This window comes from Aegilops tauschii, chromosome 7 (assembly GCF_002575655.3).
Source record: "Aegilops tauschii subsp. strangulata cultivar AL8/78 chromosome 7, Aet v6.0, whole genome shotgun sequence".
In the NCBI taxonomy this organism is placed as follows: Eukaryota; Viridiplantae; Streptophyta; class Magnoliopsida; order Poales; family Poaceae; genus Aegilops; species Aegilops tauschii.
The window spans coordinates 560,211,031-560,233,050 of NC_053041.3; the positions used below are offsets into that span (position 1 = coordinate 560,211,031).

The window sequence follows — 22,020 nt, forward strand, 5'->3', positions numbered from 1 at the left end:
GGCGCTGCTCGCCTCCTAGGAGCCCTGGGAGGAACTTCAAGACCATGTCTGCGCTCAGTCCCATCACTCTGCTGGAGCTACCGCTGTCTTCGATCCAAGCAATCAAGAGAATCAAGAGTGGCGAGTACCACAAAGCAATGGAGATAGAGGCACTGATGAGCAGCAATGGGATGATGCTGGGGTTTTAGAACCTGGTCTCTGTTCATGGTTGGAGTGGTAAACAAATAGGCTCTGGCGTGAGCTTTCGTTTCTTTTTAGATTGAAAGGAGTTGTGGTCTGTAATAATTTGCACTTTGGGGCTGTTGAATCGCCAGTTTTCTAGTTCCTTAGTCTGGTAGAACTTGAAGTCGTGTAACAGATTCTGCTCTGGTTTCGTTTTGAATGAAAAATGGAAAGGGGGGGGGGGTGTTTTGCCCTCCTGACAGTCTAAAAAATGATGTGGTGACAGTCTAAAAAATGATGTGGCCCATGAGCTAGCTAGATTAGCTATTGTTTTGCTATGTGTGGACAGATGAAGCTCCTGCTTCTATCGCTCCACTGGCTGTAAAAGCAGGGACTTATTACCAGGAGGTTCTAATGTTAGAAAAGAGCCATTTTTTTTCTCTGTCTGAGCACATAAATATCACTTGCTCCAGTTTTTTTTTTAGTCTTTCACTTTTTTTTGAGAAGTTTTTAGTCTTTCACTTATTGGGCTTCTTCATTCCCTGGGCCGCTCCCGTGACAGGTCATCGCGCGGTCCACCCGCCGGTAGACCGCGGTCCACCCTCCGTCTCGTTGTGCCCTGTGCCAGTGCCATGCCACCCCCCGTGTACCGCTCCCAATGTTTTCGCCGCTCCATTCCACGCGCCTCCACCCTTCCGCTTCCGCGCCCGCACCCCGCCACCGCCACCGCCACCGCCACGCCCACGCCCACGCCGCGTAATCAATCAATCAATCAATCGATCAAATCAACGAGCAGCCGCCCGCCGCCTCACGTGCCCCCTGCCCCCGCGTCCCCGCGGCAAGGCGCGACGGGGAGCGGGACGCCGCCGCGATGAAGCCGCACCCGCCGCCGCCGCCGCCGCCGGGCAGCCGGGGGTGGGGCGGGGGCGCGCCGGGCCGCCGCCGGGCCTTCGCGTGCGCCCTCGCCGGGGCCGCCCTCGCGCTCGCGCTCCTCTGCCTCTTCCACGGCGCCGCCTTCGGCCCCACCCTCCGCCGCCCTCGCCTCCGCCTCCGAGCCTCGCAGGTCGAGGCCCAGGCCCCGCTCCCCGCCGGCCTCGCGCTCTCCTCCCTCCCGGTACGTAACGTTCGCACACCTCGCCGTCGCGGTTTCCGGTACGTGCCAACGGCGGGTGGTTCGATTCGCTGACTCCGCCCGGGCTTGTATGCGCAGGTGTGCGACGCGCGGCACTCGGAGCTGATCCCGTGCCTGGACCGGGGCCTCCACCACCAGCTCCGCCTCAGGCTCAACCTCTCCCTCATGGAGCATTACGAGCGCCACTGCCCGCCCGCGCCCCGCCGCCTCAACTGCCTCATCCCCTCACCCGATGGCTACCTGGTGAGTCCATCCACGAGCATATGCATGCATGGTCCAGGATGAGCACATCATATGTCGAATCGTGCCCGTCTCCCTTTGTTTTCGCTCACGCCGATGTGATGTGTGTGGCGATGCCTAGGTGCCGATCAGGTGGCCGAGGAGCCGGGACGAGGTGTGGACGGCCAACATACCCCACACCCACCTCGCCTCCGAGAAGTCAGACCAGAGGTGGATGGTGGTGAACGGTGACAAGATCAACTTCCCCGGCGGAGGCACCCACTTCCACTACGGCGCCGACAAGTACATTGTGAACCTCGCGCAGGTTCGAAATGTTCTAAGCTCCCATAGCAGTTAACCCACCACCTTTTGGTTACATTCAGAAGCTAACGAACAGTGCCAATATTGATTGGTGTGATGCTAGATGTTGGGGTTTCCGAATGACAAGCTGAACAACGAAGGCAACATCAGGAACGTGCTCGACGTCGGCTGCGGGGTTGCTAGCTTCGGGGCTTACCTCCTACCGCTAGATATAATTGCGATGTCGCTTGCTCCCAACGATGTGCACGAGAACCAGATTCAGTTTGCCCTTGAGAGGGGGATACCGTCGACCCTTGGTGTGCTGGGCACAAGGAGGCTGCCATATCCAAGCCGCTCATTCGAGCTGGCGCATTGCTCACGCTGTCGAATTGACTGGTTGCAGAGGGATGGGATCTTGTTGCTGGAAGTGGATAGGGTTTTGAGGCCTGGAGGGTATTTCGTTTATTCGTCACCAGAGGCTTATGCTCATCATGACCCAGTTAACCGGAAGATATGGAAGCAGATGAGCAATCTTGCTCAGAGGATGTGCTGGAGGATTGCTTCAAAGGAGGGTCAGACGGTGATATGGGTCAAACCATTGACAAATGGGTGCTATATGAGGAGAGAGCCCAGAGCACTTCCTCCCATGTGTGGCCATGATGATGACCCAGATGCTGCTTGGAATGTCCTCATGAAAGCATGCATAACTCCCTACTCCAAGAGTAAGCCCACTTTCCTGATTTGCCTCAAGATTATTATTGAGTTACCATAGTTTATTCTCTGTCTCTTGCTTTCTTCTGCTTGAAATATACTTCACCCTGGCAAAAGTTCACACATGTTATAACCCTTTGTTGAGCATTGGCTAGCCATAATATAGAAGGGTACTTTGGTCAACCTTTTACCTGAAGGGAATACCCCTTTCCAACCCTGTTTGATCTGCCTTATCGCCTACTAACAGGATCAAACCACTTGTTTCCCGCTCTATCACTTGCCATTAAGACATCATGTGCCCCCTTATTCTGCAATTTTTGGCCTCCACAGATCACTCTTTGCTGCTGATTTGCTGGCCATGACAATATGCCTGCATGCCACCAACATTGGTTACCTTTGCTTTGTTTGCACTATATCTGGTTTGAACTGTAGTAGAATATTGGCGTATATGGTTTGATAGTTTCCAATTTCTGCAGCAGAGTTTCCTGCAATTAACACCTCTAGTTTGAAACTGTAGTAGTATATTGCCATATTTGGTTCAGTTCATCTGTTCATATATGTATATTGTCTGCTGCTGTAACTGTTATTAAAGAAAATTTTCATTACAAGTTTCTGTAATGAAATTTCCAACTTTACCTGTAGTTCTTACATAAATTACTCTAATATCAAACATCAAGTGTTGGCTAGCATACCTGTACCCTGATGGTGTAATGTTCTTATATTTAACCAGGAGTTAACAAGGTTAAAGGAAGCGAACTGCTTCCCTGGCCACAAAGGCTCACAGCACCACCCCCTCGTCTGGAAGAGATTGGAATCAGTTCAAAGAATTTTACTGAAGACAATGTGAGTACTTTGATGACTGATTTTGCTATATGAAGCCACACCCTTCCCAGATGATGATCTTGAGTGTTTAACCTTTGAATACTGTCTGCAGGAAATTTGGAATTCTAGAGTTGCTCAGTACTGGAAACTTATGAAATCTGAGATACAGAAGTATTCCTTCAGAAATGTTATGGATATGAATGCTAACCTTGGTGGATTTGCAGCATCACTGAGGAAAAAGGATGTCTGGGTAATGAATGTAGTCCCTTTCATGGAATCTGGAAAACTGAAGATCATATATGACCGTGGTTTGATAGGGACAATCCATAACTGGTAAGATGTTTGTGAAATACCTTCTGTCCTATACTTCTCATCTATTCATTTCAGATTCAATTGTTTCAATGCTGCCTAAGTGACTATGCATACCTAAATTCTTAGATTAGAATATTTTTTGTTCGGTGACACACATGGTATAATTTTATAACTATATCAGAGGTTTTAATTGCATAAAGAATAGGTCAATATTTTGACAAGTGCTCATACGTGGAACTTGTGTTTTAGTGGTTATCTATATGAGTACCACATTTTGGTGCTTGACAAAGCGCTGTATATTTCCCTATGTCGGGTGTAGCAATAGTATTATGTTGTTTCAATTTTATGTCATTATACTGAATGCACACTTTTAATATATAATACACTCGTCACATTCCAGACATGGTGTCATGAATAGAATCAGAGTTCTCCCATTGAAATTTTTCCTTCCTAGCTGCTACAAAAGTACCCTGCCGTTAACTGATGGGCACTGGAAAAACTGTATATAGTAGAATCGCACAAAGATGAAAAACCAGATTCCTGTCTCCACACCAGCGGCTCCTCTGTTGCCTAATAGTTTCCATTCTTGATTCATATTTACTCATATGCCAGAACTTGTTCCTTAACTAGCGACATGGTTCTTGCCATCTCGGGCTTTGTGGTTATTGATGAAATAAATTACCTGTGCATTGTTCTCTGTACTTCCATACCATACTTGATGCTTCATACTACTACTCCATACCATCGACTGCTACTTGATTCTGTTTATTTATGGTTCTTTGTTACTGAAGGTGCGAGTCATTCTCGACATACCCTCGTACGTACGACCTCCTTCACGCCTGGCTCCTGTTCTCTGAGATGGAGAATCAGGGCTGTGGCCTGGAAGATCTGCTGATCGAGATGGACCGCATCATGAGGCCTCATGGGTATGCCATCATCAGGGACAAAGCTGCTGTCATAGACTACATCAAGAAGCTTCTACCCACGCTGAGATGGGACGACTGGTCATCTGAGGTGAAACCAAAGAGAGACGCGCTTTCGTCAGGCGATGAAAGAGTCTTGATCGTGAGGAAAAGGCTATGGGATCAGGCACCACAGGCATCGTCGTAGCAAGCAAGCGCAAAATGGTTCTTGTTCTGGTCTTAAGTAGCCACTGCTAACCGTCGTTTCCCAAATCCTACTGTATCATACAGTAGTTCTCTACCTTCTCCATTAGCACTTTTACACACTATCCTTTCTCCGCAGTTTTGTGTCTGTGATGGAATGTTCACAGAAGAGATAGGAGGAGTATGACATGCAGAGTTGCAGACTTAAATGGTTCAGAATTCATAGGGGTCGTCGAAAAATGCTAATCTCACTTTCGTAAATTGATCCATTTTAGAATTGACACTTGGAGATTTGCCATTGGCCATTACTTTTCATGTCAATGTGTTCATAAAAAGCGTAAAACTATGCTATAAATTTTTCTTTTTGTCATGACAAAGCTTAAGTTCATGTCTCTTTTTGTCTGAAATGCAAATGTTTTTCTCTTTTTTCTTGGAATTTTGATGAAATTTCCGCTTAAATCTAGTACCTGGTTGCTGACCCACACACGTAACCAATCTGGTCTCGTCTCGTGCAACGGGCATGCCGTCAGTCACTCGGAAGATCCCGCAACCGTGACACTCTCCTTGCACCGACGCCGCCATGGCTGAGCTGCGAGGGAGAAACAAAGAGATGTCAAGGTGAACCAGCAGAGGATATGAGAGGAGTTTCTCCTCTTTTTTCAAGACAAGAGCGAGGTTTGAACTATTCCCTCTGTTCCTAAATATTTGTCTTTTTAAAGATTTCAAATGGAATACCACATACGGATGTATATAGATATATTTTAGAGCGTAGACTCACTCATTTTGCTTCATATATATTCCCTCCGTTCCTAAATGTAAGTCTTTTTAGACATTTCAAATGGATAACAACATACGGATGTATGTAGACATATTTTAGAGTGTAGATTCACTCATTTTGCTTCGTATGTAGTCATTTGTTAGAATCTCTAGAAAGACTTATATTTAGGAACGGAGGGAGTAGTCACTTGTTGAAATCTCTAGAAAGAAAAATACTTACATTTAGTATTAGATACATCCGTATCTAGACAAATCTAAGACAAGAATTTTGGGACGGAGGGAGTATTTAGGAACGGAGAGAGTAGATATTTCGAATAATACTCCAAAATAGCAAGAATATTTGTGATGCCAAAAGTTGTTAAAATTACAATATTTATTTGATTTATTAAATACCTCACAAGATGTAAAACTGTAATTTTTCTAGAAAACTTATAGGCCAAGGAAACTCATAAAATAAATAAATAAATCTAAGCAGAGCCTAACCGTAACATTTTTCAGGGGATTTCCTTTAACAAATAAAAATAAAAATCGGCCGATGGTTTAGCGAAATAGGAAAAAAAACATTCTCTTGGTTTCTGAGAAGTGGGCCGGCCAGCCCACTCGCTCGGTCGTGGTTCCCTTTCCCCTACCCTCCTCCCTCCGATGGCGGGCGGCGATTTTCCTCCCGTAGCGGTTGCCCCGGGAAGGGATCGGGAGGCGGATGGGCGGCTGTTGAAGAAGAAGAAGCCGGCCGGCGGTGGAGGAGGCGGTGGGCGTCAATCCTCTCAATCCGAGGTATAGCGAGTACGACCCCAAGCAGAGGGAGTACGTGTACACCCGCTTCTGCTTCGATCCCAGGCTCGATCTCGACAAGGAGTGTAAGTCCCCGCTTCCCCACCGTTTCTCCTGCCAGCTCGCTGTCGATCGCGCGTTGTCAACCGTGGTTGAGTTGAACCTGTATTTTTTTTCTTTTCCGATTTTCATTAAGAATGGACCCAGTTTAATTGTGATGCGATTTCTTATAAATGTCAGCATCTTGTTCTTTTCTGTCGGTGATGGATCCGTTCATTTTATACATGTGTTAGTATTCATGCATCTGAAATGTATGTCCCTCTCTTTTCACAGCCCCTTATGGCCCAATGCGCCATACTCACAAAACCTTCGGAGAGGGATTCCCGTTGTTTCACTCAGCAAATATTCTCTCAGTCAAGATTGTTTCTTCTGACTATGGCTACCCACTTAATGTCTATGGTACGGTAATAGCCAGGGATGATTTGGATCGCAAATGTGTCTATTTATTCCGGCGCGACAAGGACAATCACCAGTTCATCACCTCAGAGGTACTCCCTCCGTCCGAAAAAGCTTGTCCCTCAAATGGATGTATCTAGCACCAAATTAGTGCTAGATACATCTATTTGAGGCACAAGCTTGGACAAGTTTTTCCGGACGGAGGGAGTATTACTTATATTTTGCTTGCATGATAGCCAATGCACTTCTATGCACGTAAGTATAATTTTAATTTCCCAGTGGTGTGTTCCTTGTATTGCTCTTGATATCTATCATCTGATACAGTCATTTGAAATAAGAATAGTGAATTCGTAATGGAGGGTTTATATGTGTGCTAATCGTCAATCGATTGTTGGCACATGAAACATATTTGCAACTTTGTGTGACTGAAAACTCCAATAAAATGATCAAAAAAAATATATTCTATCTGGTCCTATGTGGGTGCAGGTATGGTATAGAGTAGAGTAAAATCTGTTTTATACTTGGGCCATCATACAGTTCTCGTATTTATGTAGGGAGAACATTATTCAATGATTTTTTTAAATGTGTTCCACATGAATAACCTTATTTAGGCTCTGTATATTATATACTTAAACGATGGACCTCATAGATGGTTATGTTATGTTTGCTGTGCTGATATTATCAGTTAAATATGTGTTGTTTTTAACGTCCCTTTTACATAGCTAATAATGTTCGGTGGCCTATGATTTGCCAATACTCCTGCATTTCAGTTTTGCTGTACCACAACCCTTGTGTGATTAAGAAGAGTAGACAAAATGAACGCAAACGTGAAACATGCCTGAAAAGTACTGTATATATCTATTCTGGTAATCTTGTTTCCTCGTTCAAACTCAAGCAAAGAAATTTAAAAGCTTCGATTTCAGACATAGACATTCCAAAAGATACACCAGCAATTTATCTATATGTGCTTATTTTGAAGGACAATTCATTGGTTTTGACTGGTCCAAAGAGAGGACTTGCGGTCTGTGGTTCGCTATTCTTTGAAATCAATCTGAAGGTTAAGGATGTGCATGGGAGGGAGGTCAAGGATGAAAGGCTCAGCAAAGGCATGCTGGATATTAATGGCATCACAAGACAGACATCAAACTTCAAATATGGGGTCGAAACAGGCACGCTTGTCAGCATGCACAGCACATTGGAGATGAACTTTGCATTTGTTAGGGACGCGGTCGAGGGCACTGTCGAGATCAGGATCCTTGAGGGTCCTGTTGATTTCCATGGCAAGATCATTGCTACCCCCACCAGAGTTCCATGTGAAATTGTGCTACATGATAGCAGAGTGAATGGCTTGCTCACTGCCGGCGATGATCAAGTCATGCGAACAGCGCGCCGCGTGGTATGTGTATCTGTAGGTGAGATGCTCCTGGTGACTGTTGCTCCTGAAGGTGGCGATGAGCTCTCACCCCACACCGTTAGGTTTGCTTCAAAGCTCAACGGTTATGCCGCCGAGAACATGATGTGTGGTAACTATAAGATGCAAGTGAAGGTCACTTGGTCGATTGTGATGTAATTCCTGGTTTACTAGTTGTGGTATGTATGTCAGGTTTTAGATCCTTGGATAACTTGCAGCATCACTGTGGAAAAAGACGTCTGAGTAATGAATGTAGTCTCTGAATCTGGAAAGCTGGGGATCATATATGACCATGGTTTAATTGGTACAATCCATAACCGGTAAGATTTTTGTGCCCTACTTCCCATGTATTCATTTCAGATTCGATTGTTTCAGCGCTGACTAAGTGACTGTATTGCACGAAGGTGGAAAACCAGATGCCTGTCTCCACATCAGAAGCTACTGTCTTGCCCAGCAGTTTCCATCCTTGATTCACATTTATGCCAAGAACCTCTTCTTTGAGTAGTAGGATAATGCTTGCTATCTCGGGTGCATGGTAATCACTGAAACTTCTGCATTGGTCTGTCTGTGTGCTTCCATACTGGATGCTTCCTACTACTGCTACATACAATTGACCATTGCTTGATTTATTTACTTATATTGTTCTTTGCTATGCTATATCCTGAACGAGCGAGTCATTCTGCTGGTCCAGATGGACCGCATCATGAGACCTCGCGGCACGCCATTGTCAGAGACGAAGTTGCTGTCATAGACCATATCAAGAAGCTTATACGGGCCGGCGCTGAGATGGGATGACTGATCATCCGGCTCCGAGGTGAAACCTAACTAAGAAAGGCGCGCTCTCGTCAGGCGATGGAAGAAAGAGTCTTGAACTCTTGATCGTCAGGAAAAAAGCTATGGCATGCAAAATGGTTCATGTTCTGATCTTATTCAGCTGCTGATTTCAAAAATCCTAGGTGTTTTTCTTAATTTCCAAAATCCTAGCACTTTGGCTATCCTTTCTCGGCAGTTTTGTGCCTGTGATGGAATGTTTTTGTGTCTGTGATGGAATGTTCACAGAAGAGATAAGATATGGGGTGTATGACATGCAAAACTGCAGACTTTGATGGTGCAGAATTCATAGGACAATAACAGTATATGGTTCTCGGAATGCTGATCTGTAGCATTTCACAGGACAGTAATAACACTACAAGCGAAAATCAAAGGATCAACGATGCCAGGCGCCTGGTGTTCTCTCTACAGGCGAAATCCACCGGGCTCTCGCTCAGCATCAGCAACCCTTGCGCAGCCTCCAGCGTCCTCTCGTCCGGCTCGCTGTCACTGGCAATTGGCAATGGCGGCGGCATCGCCGCTCTGTTCGCGGCGGCGGCGGCCAGGATCTCCGCGATGGCGGCGTCGGCGTGCGGGGCGTCTCCCTGGCGGTAGTGCATGACGACGAGCCCGAGCGGGCCGCGCGGCTGGCCGGCGACGCCCACCTGCAGCGCCGGCGACCGGAACGCCCACAGCTCCACCATCGCCGGCTCCAGGTCCTCGGCCCTGGCGTCGCCCGCCACGTCCAGGCCGTTGTGGGTCAGGAAGCTGCCCCAGCCGGCGATGAGGCGGTAGGCGTCGTTGCAGCCCAGCTTCTTGAGGCCGAGCACGTAGGGCCTGCCGCGGCGGTCGAAGGCCTGCACCTGCACGCTCGGCTTCTCCTCCGCCGTCAGCGCCTCGTCCAGCGGGAACGGCTCGCCGCGCCGCCAGCTCTTGCGCGACATGAGCAGCCGGTGCTGCTGCAGCAGCCGGTCCGTCTTGCACAGCCACTTCCCGTAGACGCGCACCGGCCGGGACGCGCCCAGGCCCCTCAGGACGTCCCGCAGCGCGCCGTCCACCACGCCGATCTCGTCCAGCGACGGGTCGTCCGCCGCCGTGGCGGGCGCCGACTCCATGCCGATGCCGGCCCAGAACACGCCGTCGAGCAGCCGCCGACGCTTCTTGCGCCTCTTGCTTGGGGAAGATTGGGCCCGGCGGCGGAAGGCGACGCGAGGCCGGAGCGCGGCGGCGGCGCAGGGCGGCATGCTCTGGTCCGCGGCCAAGATCCTCCCCTCGCCCTCGCGCTCTCCTCCTTCTTCCCCGGCTTTGGCAACGGACGCCACGGGGCAGCCGCAAGATCCGCCGCCGCCCTTGGCGTCCGTCGGCCCATGGCGGCCAATGCCCGTGGCGGCGGGTGGAGGCTTAGGCGCCGTCCTCCGCCGGCGAGGCACGCTCCCGACCTCCAGCAGCGTCATGGCGAGAAGGGCGCGGTGCTGCTGGCAGACATTTGTAGGGAGGGGAGGCGGCGGCAGGAGACGAAAATGAATACCTAGCTGCTACAGCTCTGGATTCTGGAACATAATATACGCGTGGATACTAGTACTACTAGAGTTTGGTACGGGCTCCTCTCCAGTACTACTGCTGCTAGCACGAAACTTATCAGTGATAAAAGCTTTCTTCTTTTAGAAGAATTTTATTTAGGACAGTAAAACTAAACCTAAACCCTAGTCCTCTCACGCGTCCGCGGCCTTTCGCCGTTGGATCCTGCGGCTTGGACATGCCTGACCGTCCGATGCATCATTTTCTCCCGCGTGGGCTGCTCTTGGGCCGACTGTCCTTGGGCTGCTATTCCAGAGGTCAAATCGGATGCCTCTCGCTCACTGCTACGGGTTAACGTCGGATCCGGAAAGAACGATGGTGATTATGCTCTGTATCCACTCCCCTCCGTGAACCCTGTCCCCGCTCTGCGAACCCCCACCCCTCCCACTCCCGCCATAGGTTAGAGAGAAAGAGAGAGGTGATTGATGGCAGTCCGCTGTCGAGAGGTGTGCCCGTGTAGCGCCCGAGGATACAAAGGCGGCTAAGAAAAGGGAAACAGCCGCCGGTCAGTGAGGTCGCAAGGTTGCGGACCAGGCGTGGAGGCGGGCAAGTAATGGCGATAAAGCTCATCCGTCCGCGATGTGTAACCGCCGCGGTGGTCGAGGAGGTATGTTATTGCCCTATTTCCTTCCTTTTTTGCCTCCATATATTTTGCTCCCTTCTATGTACCTTCGGCAGCCATGTTTGTTGTGTTGGGTTTGTATCCTTTCCACCTAAACTCTTGAACCATTTGGCAGGGATCGACGTTTTGTTGATAGATAGAGCTGATCTTGCATCGTATCACAAACTATGTTCTGGTGGTGTTTACATGGGTGATTGATTGTCATCATTGGTCATGCTTCATGCCCTAAACAAGGACCCCATGTATATTCAGTGGCAACCGGGATTATGTCAAGTTTTCCATGGTATGATCGTCTTTCATCGTGTTCTCACCGAAGTTAAGACATGGCTCCGGGGCAGGTTAACCTTTGTTTATTCACTGTAACTCTACCTATTTCTCTGTGATGTGCTTTGCCTCAAGCATTGCTAGAGTGTAGAGTAATGGTGTATAAGTATGATAGTTTAAAACAAGTATTATGGTGTGTTGCAGTAATAATTTTAAATTTTAAAACTACAGACCTTGCATCATTTTTTGTTCTGAATGTGGGCAGTGTGTTCAACTTGCATCATATTTTTGTTGTGAATGTGGGCAGTATGTTCAAGTTGATCTGGAACAATTTGAAGGGTTTCCTCAACACAAAATACTTCAACCAGGTTCACTTAAGCACCCCGAATTATGTATAGAAGTTTAAAATTATAATTGTTTCAGGTGTTTTGCCACTTTATAACTGAACCTATTTGCTATGTCGAACATTAGCATTTATTTGATCCTAATCTAATTCAGTTCGTCATCACCGTCTTTTGGCTCTCGCTTTCAACAAATGCATTATCATGTATCTATTTTCTTGACACGATACTTTGGGAAATGGTTTAGACTTCTAGCCATTCTCTCTTTATTATCAGCGCATCTTTGAAAATAAATGAATAATGTTTCCTCCATATATGAATGACAAACTAATACTATGGAGTTGTCCGGTTGCATTCGGTACATTTATGTTCCATTGCTAATTAACGTTCATTTGTGATGCCTTCCTCACAATGGAAACATTTCTCGGCACCATGACAAAAATCAGTGATGGAACAACCTTTTTATTTTATCTTATGTTGCCGTTCTGTATTGTCGCGGCCACAAAGATTACGTGGACACTGAGCCGTAGTGTGTTTAAAAAAAATTACATTATCCTTTAATAACATGGTGGTGTTAGAAATATCTTAGCAGTGGGGCAGGAATTAGTTAGCCCTTTTTTGGATTTATTCCTCATACTTACAAGTTTTGACTTTTGTAAGTGTGTGGGGTTGACTATTCATACTTGGATATATGTATCTATAAACAATATATTAGTAAAAGTTATTATGCAGATTTTGGATCATCACTGTGCCAAACAAGCATGGAAGCTGCATCGATCATTGTTGTTTCCATAAGATTAGCTTTTCAACCCGCTACTTGTTTAACTTCTTTTAGTGCGCATAGCTGCATATCTACTTTTTATGGATTATATTCGACCCCCACTTCATACCAAGAACAACATAAATTGTTGACCATGTTTCCATCCTATCTGTCTGTCTGAGAATGAAAAAGTATCAGATAAAAGAAAGCATGTGATAATGCTGGTAGCTTGAAACTATGGTTCCTTTTTCAGCAGCAATTTATCGTCTTTGGTGAAGAAACTAGATGATAAATACTAAAGCAAGATATGATCCTATCATCAGTTAGACATTCAGCTACTATGCATTGATAGCAGGTTAGAAATACCATCTTTTACTTGGCTAGCAAAGGTGTGTGGATTTATGACATTAGGCTATTTGGCAGATGATTTGCAGATTGTGGTAGCACGCTTTGTACCTTCAATTGTATTGATGTCCTAAATTTTCCTTCATATCTTCAACTCTTCCATAAAAATTGGCAGATGTTGCAACACGTGTATTTACAACTTGAAGCAACTTTGAGCCTATTAGGTTCAAGAAGCGACCACCATATAAGTTTGATTAAAAACACTTATTTAATTAAGATCAACATTTGGTTTAGTCATGTAAATTTAACTTTTGTGCTTTATGATGCTATATTGTCGTGGTGTTCTCGCAGGGTGAGTCGCGTCAAGGTAGATGCCACAGGGTGGCTTGAGGTGAGGACAAGGCTGTAGTGGAGATCAGGGGACGGGATTGGGCAAGCAGCACGCGGTGGTTTATCCTGGTTCGGGGGCCTCGTTGGGAGGTAACACCCCTATTCCTGCATGTCTGAAATATATGTGGAGTATGTAGCAATACAGAGTTGCTCCTGAAGCTGTTTTACACAAGGCAGTGGAGAGATATGAGCTTCATGCCTCATGCATGTGAGTGTGAGTGTGAGAGGGTGTGGGTTGCCTTTTGTGGCCGAATGGGCATGGATGGATGTATGCGTGAGTGTGTGGCTAAGGAGTCGTGGGTGAGCATTTATGTGTGTGAGAGAGTGCTCATCCCCTTGGCCAAGTAAGTGCCTTCTTGGCCAAGGGAATGACTTCCTCTCCAAGGGAGTGTCCCCTGGGTCACTTTATACACTAGTGCCCAGGGATAAATAACACTATACATGATGTTGCGTATGACGAGTGAACAGTGTATGCTTTATCAGCAATAGTGGCCATGGTATGGCCGCGGTATGACCGTCTTGTCGGTGTCGGGTCGATGCAGCGGTTGACTCTACGCAGCAGACTAGCTGGAGCAGCCGGACGGGGAGCCGACTGGAGCAGCCGGATGGCAAGCCGACCGGAGCAGCCGGGGTGGCAAGCCGACCGGAGCAGCCGGGGTGGCGAGCCGGCCGGAGCAGCCAGGCAGCCGGACCAAGGGACGCTGGACGCCCCGATGTTTTGAAGCGTCGTATCACCGTCTTAGGCCTACCCAGGGGTCATCCCCCGACATATATATTGCGAAAATATGTCTCAATTTATTGGACAAATAGATGGACACCGAAACACAAACATTATGGTCTATTATAATTAACATCTTACACTATAAATGCACATAAAAATATGATCAATCATAAGTAACAACTTACACTTCAAATACACTCAATATAATATAATTTTAAACACTATGATGCACGAATCAAGCTGGATGGGCGCAGCAACATGCATTATCAATGTTAGAGTCCTCCTAATAACCACACAATAGATTTAAAAAGTTCCATGCCCCTTCAATTCCCCATTTCCCAACTCTAATTATCCAGCCAAAACGTTATGAGTTCTTGACCAAGGGTTTATGTGGTGTTATTGTTAGGAAACATACCCCACCTAGAGGTCTCCCCTGTTTCTCCTGACCGAATAATGATGGCCATGGTTCCCTAATGGCCGTTGACCTTGGCAAGCACATATATAGTCGTTGACCTTGGCAAGCACATACGTCGCGGTGGATGGTTATGTTCATTAACTATTATGTTTGGCACTTTTGTGTATATTGATTAGAGGCATATGTTTTTCTTAAAGAACAATCACAGCCATTTTTTTTCATAATCACATCAACACATTTGCGAACTCTACAATTTGCAAGTTACATCCGCAATGGATTGTATAAAATGCGCCTACAACCATTATACTTGTATCTTATATACACATTCGTCAAGCGCATTCAGAAATCAAACTTATGGTAAGTGAATACTTCCTAGTGTGACAATATGGACACCGAGCTCAACATTTTCAGCCTATGTTGACCATTTGGCCAGACTAGTTGGACGCATGCATGCAAAGTGGGGCCGCGCGTGTTTTTTCCTGCCTTGCCACAACATTGGCGCACGGTATGCTCTCCCACTCCGCATGTATCCGCCCGACCGCCTACGCAGGTGCCGGCTCCATCGCCTCCACAACTATTCACACTCCACTTGATGGTTCATAGGACAATATGGTCACGTAAATGGTAATCCTCGTTCGTAGATATATGCCATTTTTTGAATCGACGCTTGGACATTTTGCTTTGATTATTTCTTTTCTTTACAACATATTAGTATGAAGCATAAAACCATAGAGTTAAAAAAGGCATAAAATTGTGATATTATCAAAATGCCTGTCATTAGTCATACACTTTTCACATGATCCCTTTGAGGCATTCTTTTTGTTATATTATAACTAACACTATGTTGTTACTAAACATCCAAGTTACAAGAACACTTTGAAAGAAACTGTAATTACAAACTTGTCTTCGGGTGATTCTTCGCCTCCTCCATGTTGCACACACGATGGCGTGTAAAAATTTCTTCTCACCGCTGGAACGAGAGAGCAATCATGCACGCACTTGGGGAGGCCATCTAACTCTGCTAGGAAGCGTCGGTGAGGTCAATCCAATCCGGAAGGACCCATTGCCCCGTGGCTTTGCCGCGAAACTTAGCTGACCAGTCAAATGACACGAGTGCGTGTACTCCTAATCGATCAAATGCCACGGGTGAAAAATAGCTACAAAATTCAGAAACAACAGTGATTCCTAGTACCGGACACATTTGGTTGGCACCATGGGCATGCCAAAATTTCAGTTGTGATGATGATATATCAATTCACCCAAATGACCCAAATTCAGCAATAGTTTCTGGGAGGATACCAAGAGTTCGGATCATCTTCCCATTTCAGTTGTGTAAATATTTTTGCTGGACTTTTCGAAAATTTGACGAAATTTCCGGTGAAAACGAGAACCTGGTCGCGGATTCGCGATTACCCACACCGGTGGAGGGCGACGGGCACGTCACTCGGGAGATCCCAACAGTTCCCACTCCTCGCACCGACGCAGCCATGGCCGAGCTGCGGCACGGCACGGTGGCGGCGGCGGCGGCCCGCGCCTCCGGCTCGCCCGCGAAGCGCGACGCGGAGGCCGCCTCCGCCTCCGCCTCCTCCCCCTTCCTCTCCTCCCCACGCGGCGGCGGCGACGGCGGCAAGGACGGCGCGCTGCGCCCGCCCCCTCCGCTCCACCAGAGGTACCCGCTCCCCGCCGCCGTCCGCGCCCTCCTCGCGCTCGAGGACCCGCGGTCGCCCTCGGCCCCGGCCTCCTACCGGATCCTGCTCGCCGTCCTCGCCTGCGCCGCCCTCGGCGCGCTCGTCTCCGCCCCCTCCGTGTGGTCGCGCCTCGTGAGTCCTCGATCCCTTCGATCTCCGTTGCGTCTCGTTGGGATCCCTGATGCTTGCTTACATTCGTGTTGTTGTTGGACCCTTAGAACGCGCCCTACCTGTGCCGCAAGGATGGGATTCGGCTCCAGTGCCCCGGGGTAAAGTGATGTTGATCTCAGCCTGCATCTGGGTGGATATTTGTGCGTGTATCTGTTTTAACGTTTGTTTGTTTGGTTTGGCTTGGTGTTACTGTTCAGGTGAGCAACTCTCTGTGGGAGAATCCGCATGCCGCCGCCACGTCTTGGAAGCCGTGTGCCGAGCGACGCAGGGACGAGATCTCAGGCAAGTGCTGAATAGAAATGCGATGAAAGATGTTTCATAACTGTGACTGTATCTTCTCAGTGCACCACTTTTTGCGGTATCTTCATGTATCTTTTTGTTTTTTGACATCATATCTTCATGTATCTTGATACTACTGCAAAGCCGATATGTTGCCCGGCTAGTTGATAAAATTTTCTCAAGACCATAAGTAAATTGAACAGTTGACCTGCTAGATATAGTATGTTTGATTGGAAGATATTCCAAGCGCAAGTTGGGTGACTGGAGAAATAAAACGTGTCTGGCTGAATTTGAGATGAGGATAAAATTGTGATATCATTTGCAAGAGCAAAGTGGAAAGGGAACCCAGAAACAAAATACTCTCTCTATATTTCTTCTTTAACGGGTAGTTTAATTCTTGTTACCCCTTTTTCTACCCATAGCCTAACACGGTAACACACAAGCTTTCTTCATGAAACAATAATTCCTGTTGCTTCCTCTTGGGGAAAGGGATCCCAAGTTCAAGCTGTCTTGGTGCTCACCCGCTGTTTATATTACCATAGCTTACGAAAATATGAAAACCATTCACCTGAAACCATGGTTGCATCCTGATGAGTATAAATTATGTCTTTTTTCTCTACTATTCTGCAGATCTTGTGCCAGAGAACGAAACTTCTGGGTATATTTTTATTCATGCTGAGGGAGGATTGAACCAGCAACGAATAGCTGTACGTACGTACCCTATTCACATTTATCAATTTGTTGAACTTTTTTTTTTGCCTTAATAACACATGATTTTTATTTCCATGTGGATTTTGGAGGACATAATTTTTTTGACTTGTTATGCAATATTTGTTTATGTAGTATAAATGGCAGCTTGCCTAATTTGTATCAAGCACTGTCAGTTGATTGCACTACTTTGATATATTCACAGATATGTAATGCTGTTGCAATTGCTAAGATAATGAACGCCACACTTATTTTGCCTGTGCTGAAGCAGGATCAAATATGGAAAGATCAAACGTAAGTGATAATTCTGATCTCCTTTCCGAATTGACTCCTGCTTGCTTATGCCCCTTTGTAGTTTGTATCTGTTACCATGTTAGCTCCTGGCGGAAGTATTTAATATTTGACAACCTTGTATTTTCTATTCAGGAAATTTGAAGATATCTTCGATGTAGATCATTTTATAAATTATTTGAAGGATGATGTCCGCATTGTTCGAGATATTCCTGACTGGTTCACAGAAAAAGATGAGCTGTTCACCAGTATAAGGTTGGTTGCTTTATTTCATCTTTTGATCTGTCTCAGCTGCTGTCAGCTTAATAGCTTGATGCTGAAGTCTAAACACATGAATGATATTGATTTTTAGAGCACTGCTTTCTTTTGTAGTAAAATCAACACTAATATTGTTAGAGGGAACAATTAATCTTGGAGCGTATTAACTTGAACAAGCCAACTAACTAGGTGTCTTCTGCTGCTTGTTTGTGCTCTGCAGTTTCCGTTATTTACAAGTTACATATGCATTTCTCATGTATGCAATATTGTTGTGCAATATATTGCTAATGCAATGCTAGTGCAACTAGAGTTGTCTCTGCTTCAAACGTCATCAATTGCTCCCCAAGTATAAGCCTGCTTGTCCAATTCAGATTATTATATTGGGCGACCTGAGTTTTGAGGATGCAATAAGATTGTACTGCTGGGCCATTGCAATGTTTTTTTCTTTTTCTTTTTTGCTTCTGCTCATTTCTCTTTGTGACATTTTTATCAATCATTAGGTAATGTTGCCATGCTGGTCGATACTGTAATCCTAGTTCATTATAGCGCTTTGAACTACAGTATCCGCTGTCATATGTGTTATTCATAATTGGTTGGCACTGGTACGTTGTTGCTGGCTGACATAGCTATAGACCTATATGTGTTATTCTGGTTTATCTGCCAGATAAGATTTTTCATAGTGATTAAAATTCTGCCAATTTCCATGATTACCACCTGTGATTTTTTTGTTAAATGCCAGCAATACCGCCACCTGCAAAATGGATCCTATATGTACATTTACTTTTATGGTTAGATAAATGTGCTTATGTTGTTTCTTGTTTTTGGTTGTTGCATATGTTGTTTTTCCTACGTGCCAACATATTGTCATACTTAATTGTAACGTCTATAATTATGTTGATTTTAACAGGCGTACTGTAAAAAACATCCCAAAATATGCACCAGCGCAGTTTTATGTCGATAATGTACTTCCAAGGATCAAAGAGAAAAAGATAATGTCTATCAAACCATTTGTTGATAGATTGGGGTAAGTCTTAATATCATTATATGAAGATATTACCATGGCTCTATTCTGTTCATATATCTTCAGACTTGTTACATAATTGTTTAGCACAGTGAGTAGTTCTTCACATTAGAGTCTTTGTGGTTATTGGTCAAGTAATATTGCTCTCTGCTATTCTCCCTCTCCCCTCCCCCCACTTGCCCCTACACCCTACGCAGTTTATTCCTTACTATTTTGTTCACTTCCATTGACTGATGACCATAGTGTAATGTAAACTCATCATTGCAGGTATGATAATGTTCCAATGAAGATTAACCGGCTCAGATGCAGAGTTAATTATCATGCCTTAAAGTTTCTACCTGGCATTGAAGAAATGGCTGACAAACTGGCAACAAGGATGCGGAATCGAACTGGGAATGTAAATCCATACATGTAAGTGTGGCTCACGATCTTCAGAGTAACCTGCCCTGGAGTTGGCAATTTTTTACATGTCTCACACTGTTATTCCTGCTTTTGAAGGGCTCTTCATCTTAGATTCGAGAAAGGAATGGTGGGTTTATCCTTTTGTGATTTTGCTGGAACCAGAGAGGAGAAAGCAATGATGGCTGAATATAGACAGAAACAATGGCCAAGACGCTTCAAGGTGATATACTAATGTGAATTCTCTAGACAATGATTTTAGCCTGAGGAGAATAAGGTCACAGAGTACAGTAGTTACATATATTTCTCTTGTATATATGCAGAATGGATCTCACCTTTGGTCTTTAGCACTGGAAAAGAGAAAAGAAGGCCGCTGCCCGCTTGAGCCTGGGGAAATAGGTTTCATTCTGCGTGCAATGGGATATACGAAGGAGACTCAGATATATGTTGCATCAGGGCAAGTGTATGGTGGAAACAATAGAATGGCACCGCTGAGGAATATGTTCCCCAATTTGGTAGGTGTTCTACTGCAAATCCTGTTTGTTGCCTTCAAACTTCAAAGTGCCTTTATATGGACATAACGCGAAACTACAGTTTCAGAAATGAAACTGAGACAATTACCTATGGATGGGCAAGCAACCATCAGCAGGTGGTTTTGTTGTAGAGACAACTGAACCATTATCTTTGTTGCTTGCAGGTTACCAAAGAAGATCTCGCAAGCAAGGAGGAGATAGAGCATTTCAAGAAGCATGTAACCAGCCTTGCTGCATTGGACTTCCTGGTATGCCTGAAGTCGGACGTATTCGTCATGACCCATGGCGGCAATTTTGCGAAGCTGATCATCGGCTTCCGCCGCTACATGGGGCGACATAGGCTCAAGTCTATCAAGCCGGACAAGGGGCTCATGTCGAAGTTCTTCGGCAACCCATACATGCCATGGGCGAATTTCGTGGAGGATGTGATGATCACTCACCAGACACGAACAGGCCTCCCCGAGGCCACCTTCCCGCACTATGACCTCTGGGAGAACCCCCTCTCCCATTGCATGTGTAGAGCATAAACTATATAGACTACAAGTGATTGTGCATAGCTTAATTAATTCCTTTGTTCATACAATCCATCCTATAACCGTAAGTTCATATAACTATTTTTTTCCACTTCCAGTTTTGTTTGTGTAGAGTTTTTCATCTAGAAACTACATGTATATGGAAGTTCAGTTGATGCATATGAATTTCCCAAAAATAGTTTGTGCACCATGACTGAACAAACAATTTTCACTTCCATGATTCATTCATTTATGAACTGACCATGAAACCCAAGAATGCTAGTATCTTTCAGCAGAACAAATAATTTCTGAAGAACAGCTAGTTGCACATTTGTACTACAACTTGCCGAACGTCGAGCCTCCTTGCTTTAGAGTTTATTTAGGCTCGACGTACAGCGCGCGCCTGCAAATAGGGCACGTCTTGCTCTCCACGAGGACGCGCTCCAAGCACGCGCCATGGAAGACGTGGGGCTTGCCGCACCCGGGCCACGCGACGAGGTCGTCGCCCTCGAGCAGCTGCAAGCAGACGGGGCAATCGTCCCCGGCGGCGACGACCCTCCTTCGCTTTGCTGGCCGTTCACCGGCGTCCGTGTCATCGTCATCGAGGGCGGCTTCGTCTTTATCATGGTCGCGCCGCATCGGCTCCGGCAGGTGCAGCTCCATGCCGGTGAAGCGCACGGGCCACGGCTCCTCCACCGTCTCCTCCAGCACGGAGCGCATCCACTCCATGCGCTCGGGCGTGTAGTACGACCTCCGGAGGATGCTGTCGTCGACGAACACCGACCTCCGGAGGACGCCGACGTCGACGAACACCTCGACGCGCGCGGCACGCGGCAGCACGCTCACCTGCGACGCCAGGCTCGACCATAGCTCCTGGAGCTGCTCGCTGAAGTCACCGGGGTATATCAGCCGGACCAGAGACGACCCGGCCCACGCCAGCGACCTCGCCGTGTGGTCGCCGGTGGCCATGAACCGGAGCAGGTGCGCCCTGGTGCTCCCTCGCGCGACCACGCCGTCCGATGATACCGAGAAGGGGGCGTAGCGGTAGAGCACCAGGATCTCCTTGCTGTCTGCTGCTGCTTCTTCTTGGTCGTCCTCCACGACGGCGACCCGCATGCAGCCGGCCGTGCACCCCGCGGCGGCGAACCACGGCGCCGGGCCTCCAAGAAACCGCCGGCCCTCGGGGGAGTATTCCATTTCCACCAGCTCGTCGTCGCCGGGGCAGCTCATATCGAGCTCGTCGTCCGCCGTCCCGGGTTCAGGCGGCACTGTGAGAAGGAAACCATATAACCGAACAACCGCGTGGGCAGCGGAGCGGACCTCCAGCGAGAACTCCTGGTTCATCACCGGGGACCTCAGCCCCAAGACGGGGCTCTCCGGCGACAGCACGAACGTCTCCGTCTCCTCGCCGGTGTTGGCGTGTACGGCCACGCGCACGCTCACGCTCTCGTCGGCTCCGTCGTCAACTGTCGCCCAGTAGACGAGCTCGGCGATGGCGACTACCGCCTGCTGGCTGGCGCTCAAGGGAAACCTCGTGGACTCGCCGCTGCTGAGGTTCCTGGTCCACCTCTGCGGCCGCCGCGCCATGCCGGCGGATCGACTTCAGGGATTAGGGTTTAGACTTTAGAGAGAATCTCGCGCGCGCGGCGCGTTAAGGTAAGCAGCCATGCAATGCCTGCTGCCGTGATGTGATTACTCTTGCCGACTCCAAAATGAGTTCCGGGAGCAATATATA

At 47.0% G+C, this 22,020-nt stretch overlaps 4 protein-coding genes across 4 annotated transcripts; 3 read left to right on the top strand and 1 right to left on the bottom strand.

The window, feature by feature from the left end:
* Window positions 1–738: 738 nt before the first annotated feature.
* On the top strand, window positions 739–5,147 carry LOC109771667 (probable methyltransferase PMT9). The gene is made up of 7 exons (XM_020330366.4): window positions 739–1,276; window positions 1,373–1,537; window positions 1,656–1,838; window positions 1,938–2,535; window positions 3,255–3,367; window positions 3,459–3,679; window positions 4,450–5,147. The coding sequence occupies exons 1-7, from the start codon at window positions 1,034–1,036 to the stop codon at window positions 4,766–4,768; spliced, it is 1,842 nt and encodes a 613-aa protein (XP_020185955.2). The 5' UTR covers window positions 739–1,033; the 3' UTR covers window positions 4,769–5,147.
* A 197-nt stretch (window positions 5,148–5,344) lies between these two features.
* LOC109771671 (uncharacterized) lies at window positions 5,345–9,305 on the top strand. Its single transcript, XM_045230949.2, has 5 exons — window positions 5,345–5,382; window positions 6,259–6,398; window positions 6,646–6,860; window positions 7,748–8,499; window positions 8,584–9,305. The coding sequence occupies exons 1-4, from the start codon at window positions 5,345–5,347 to the stop codon at window positions 8,336–8,338; spliced, it is 984 nt and encodes a 327-aa protein (XP_045086884.2). The 3' UTR covers window positions 8,339–8,499; window positions 8,584–9,305.
* Window positions 9,306–15,841: 6,536 nt separating this feature from the next.
* LOC109771664 (protein PECTIC ARABINOGALACTAN SYNTHESIS-RELATED) lies at window positions 15,842–20,482 on the top strand. Its single transcript, XM_020330362.4, has 11 exons — window positions 15,842–16,245; window positions 16,332–16,382; window positions 16,482–16,566; window positions 17,194–17,270; window positions 17,477–17,565; window positions 17,698–17,817; window positions 18,728–18,844; window positions 19,109–19,252; window positions 19,340–19,463; window positions 19,564–19,755; window positions 19,938–20,482. The coding sequence occupies exons 1-11, from the start codon at window positions 15,913–15,915 to the stop codon at window positions 20,298–20,300; spliced, it is 1,695 nt and encodes a 564-aa protein (XP_020185951.1). The 5' UTR covers window positions 15,842–15,912; the 3' UTR covers window positions 20,301–20,482.
* A 178-nt stretch (window positions 20,483–20,660) lies between these two features.
* Window positions 20,661–21,629, bottom strand: LOC109771666 (uncharacterized). The gene has a single exon (XM_020330365.1). It carries the CDS (start codon window positions 21,627–21,629, stop codon window positions 20,661–20,663), a length of 969 nt encoding a protein of 322 aa, XP_020185954.1.
* Between the last annotated feature and the right edge of the window lie 391 nt (window positions 21,630–22,020).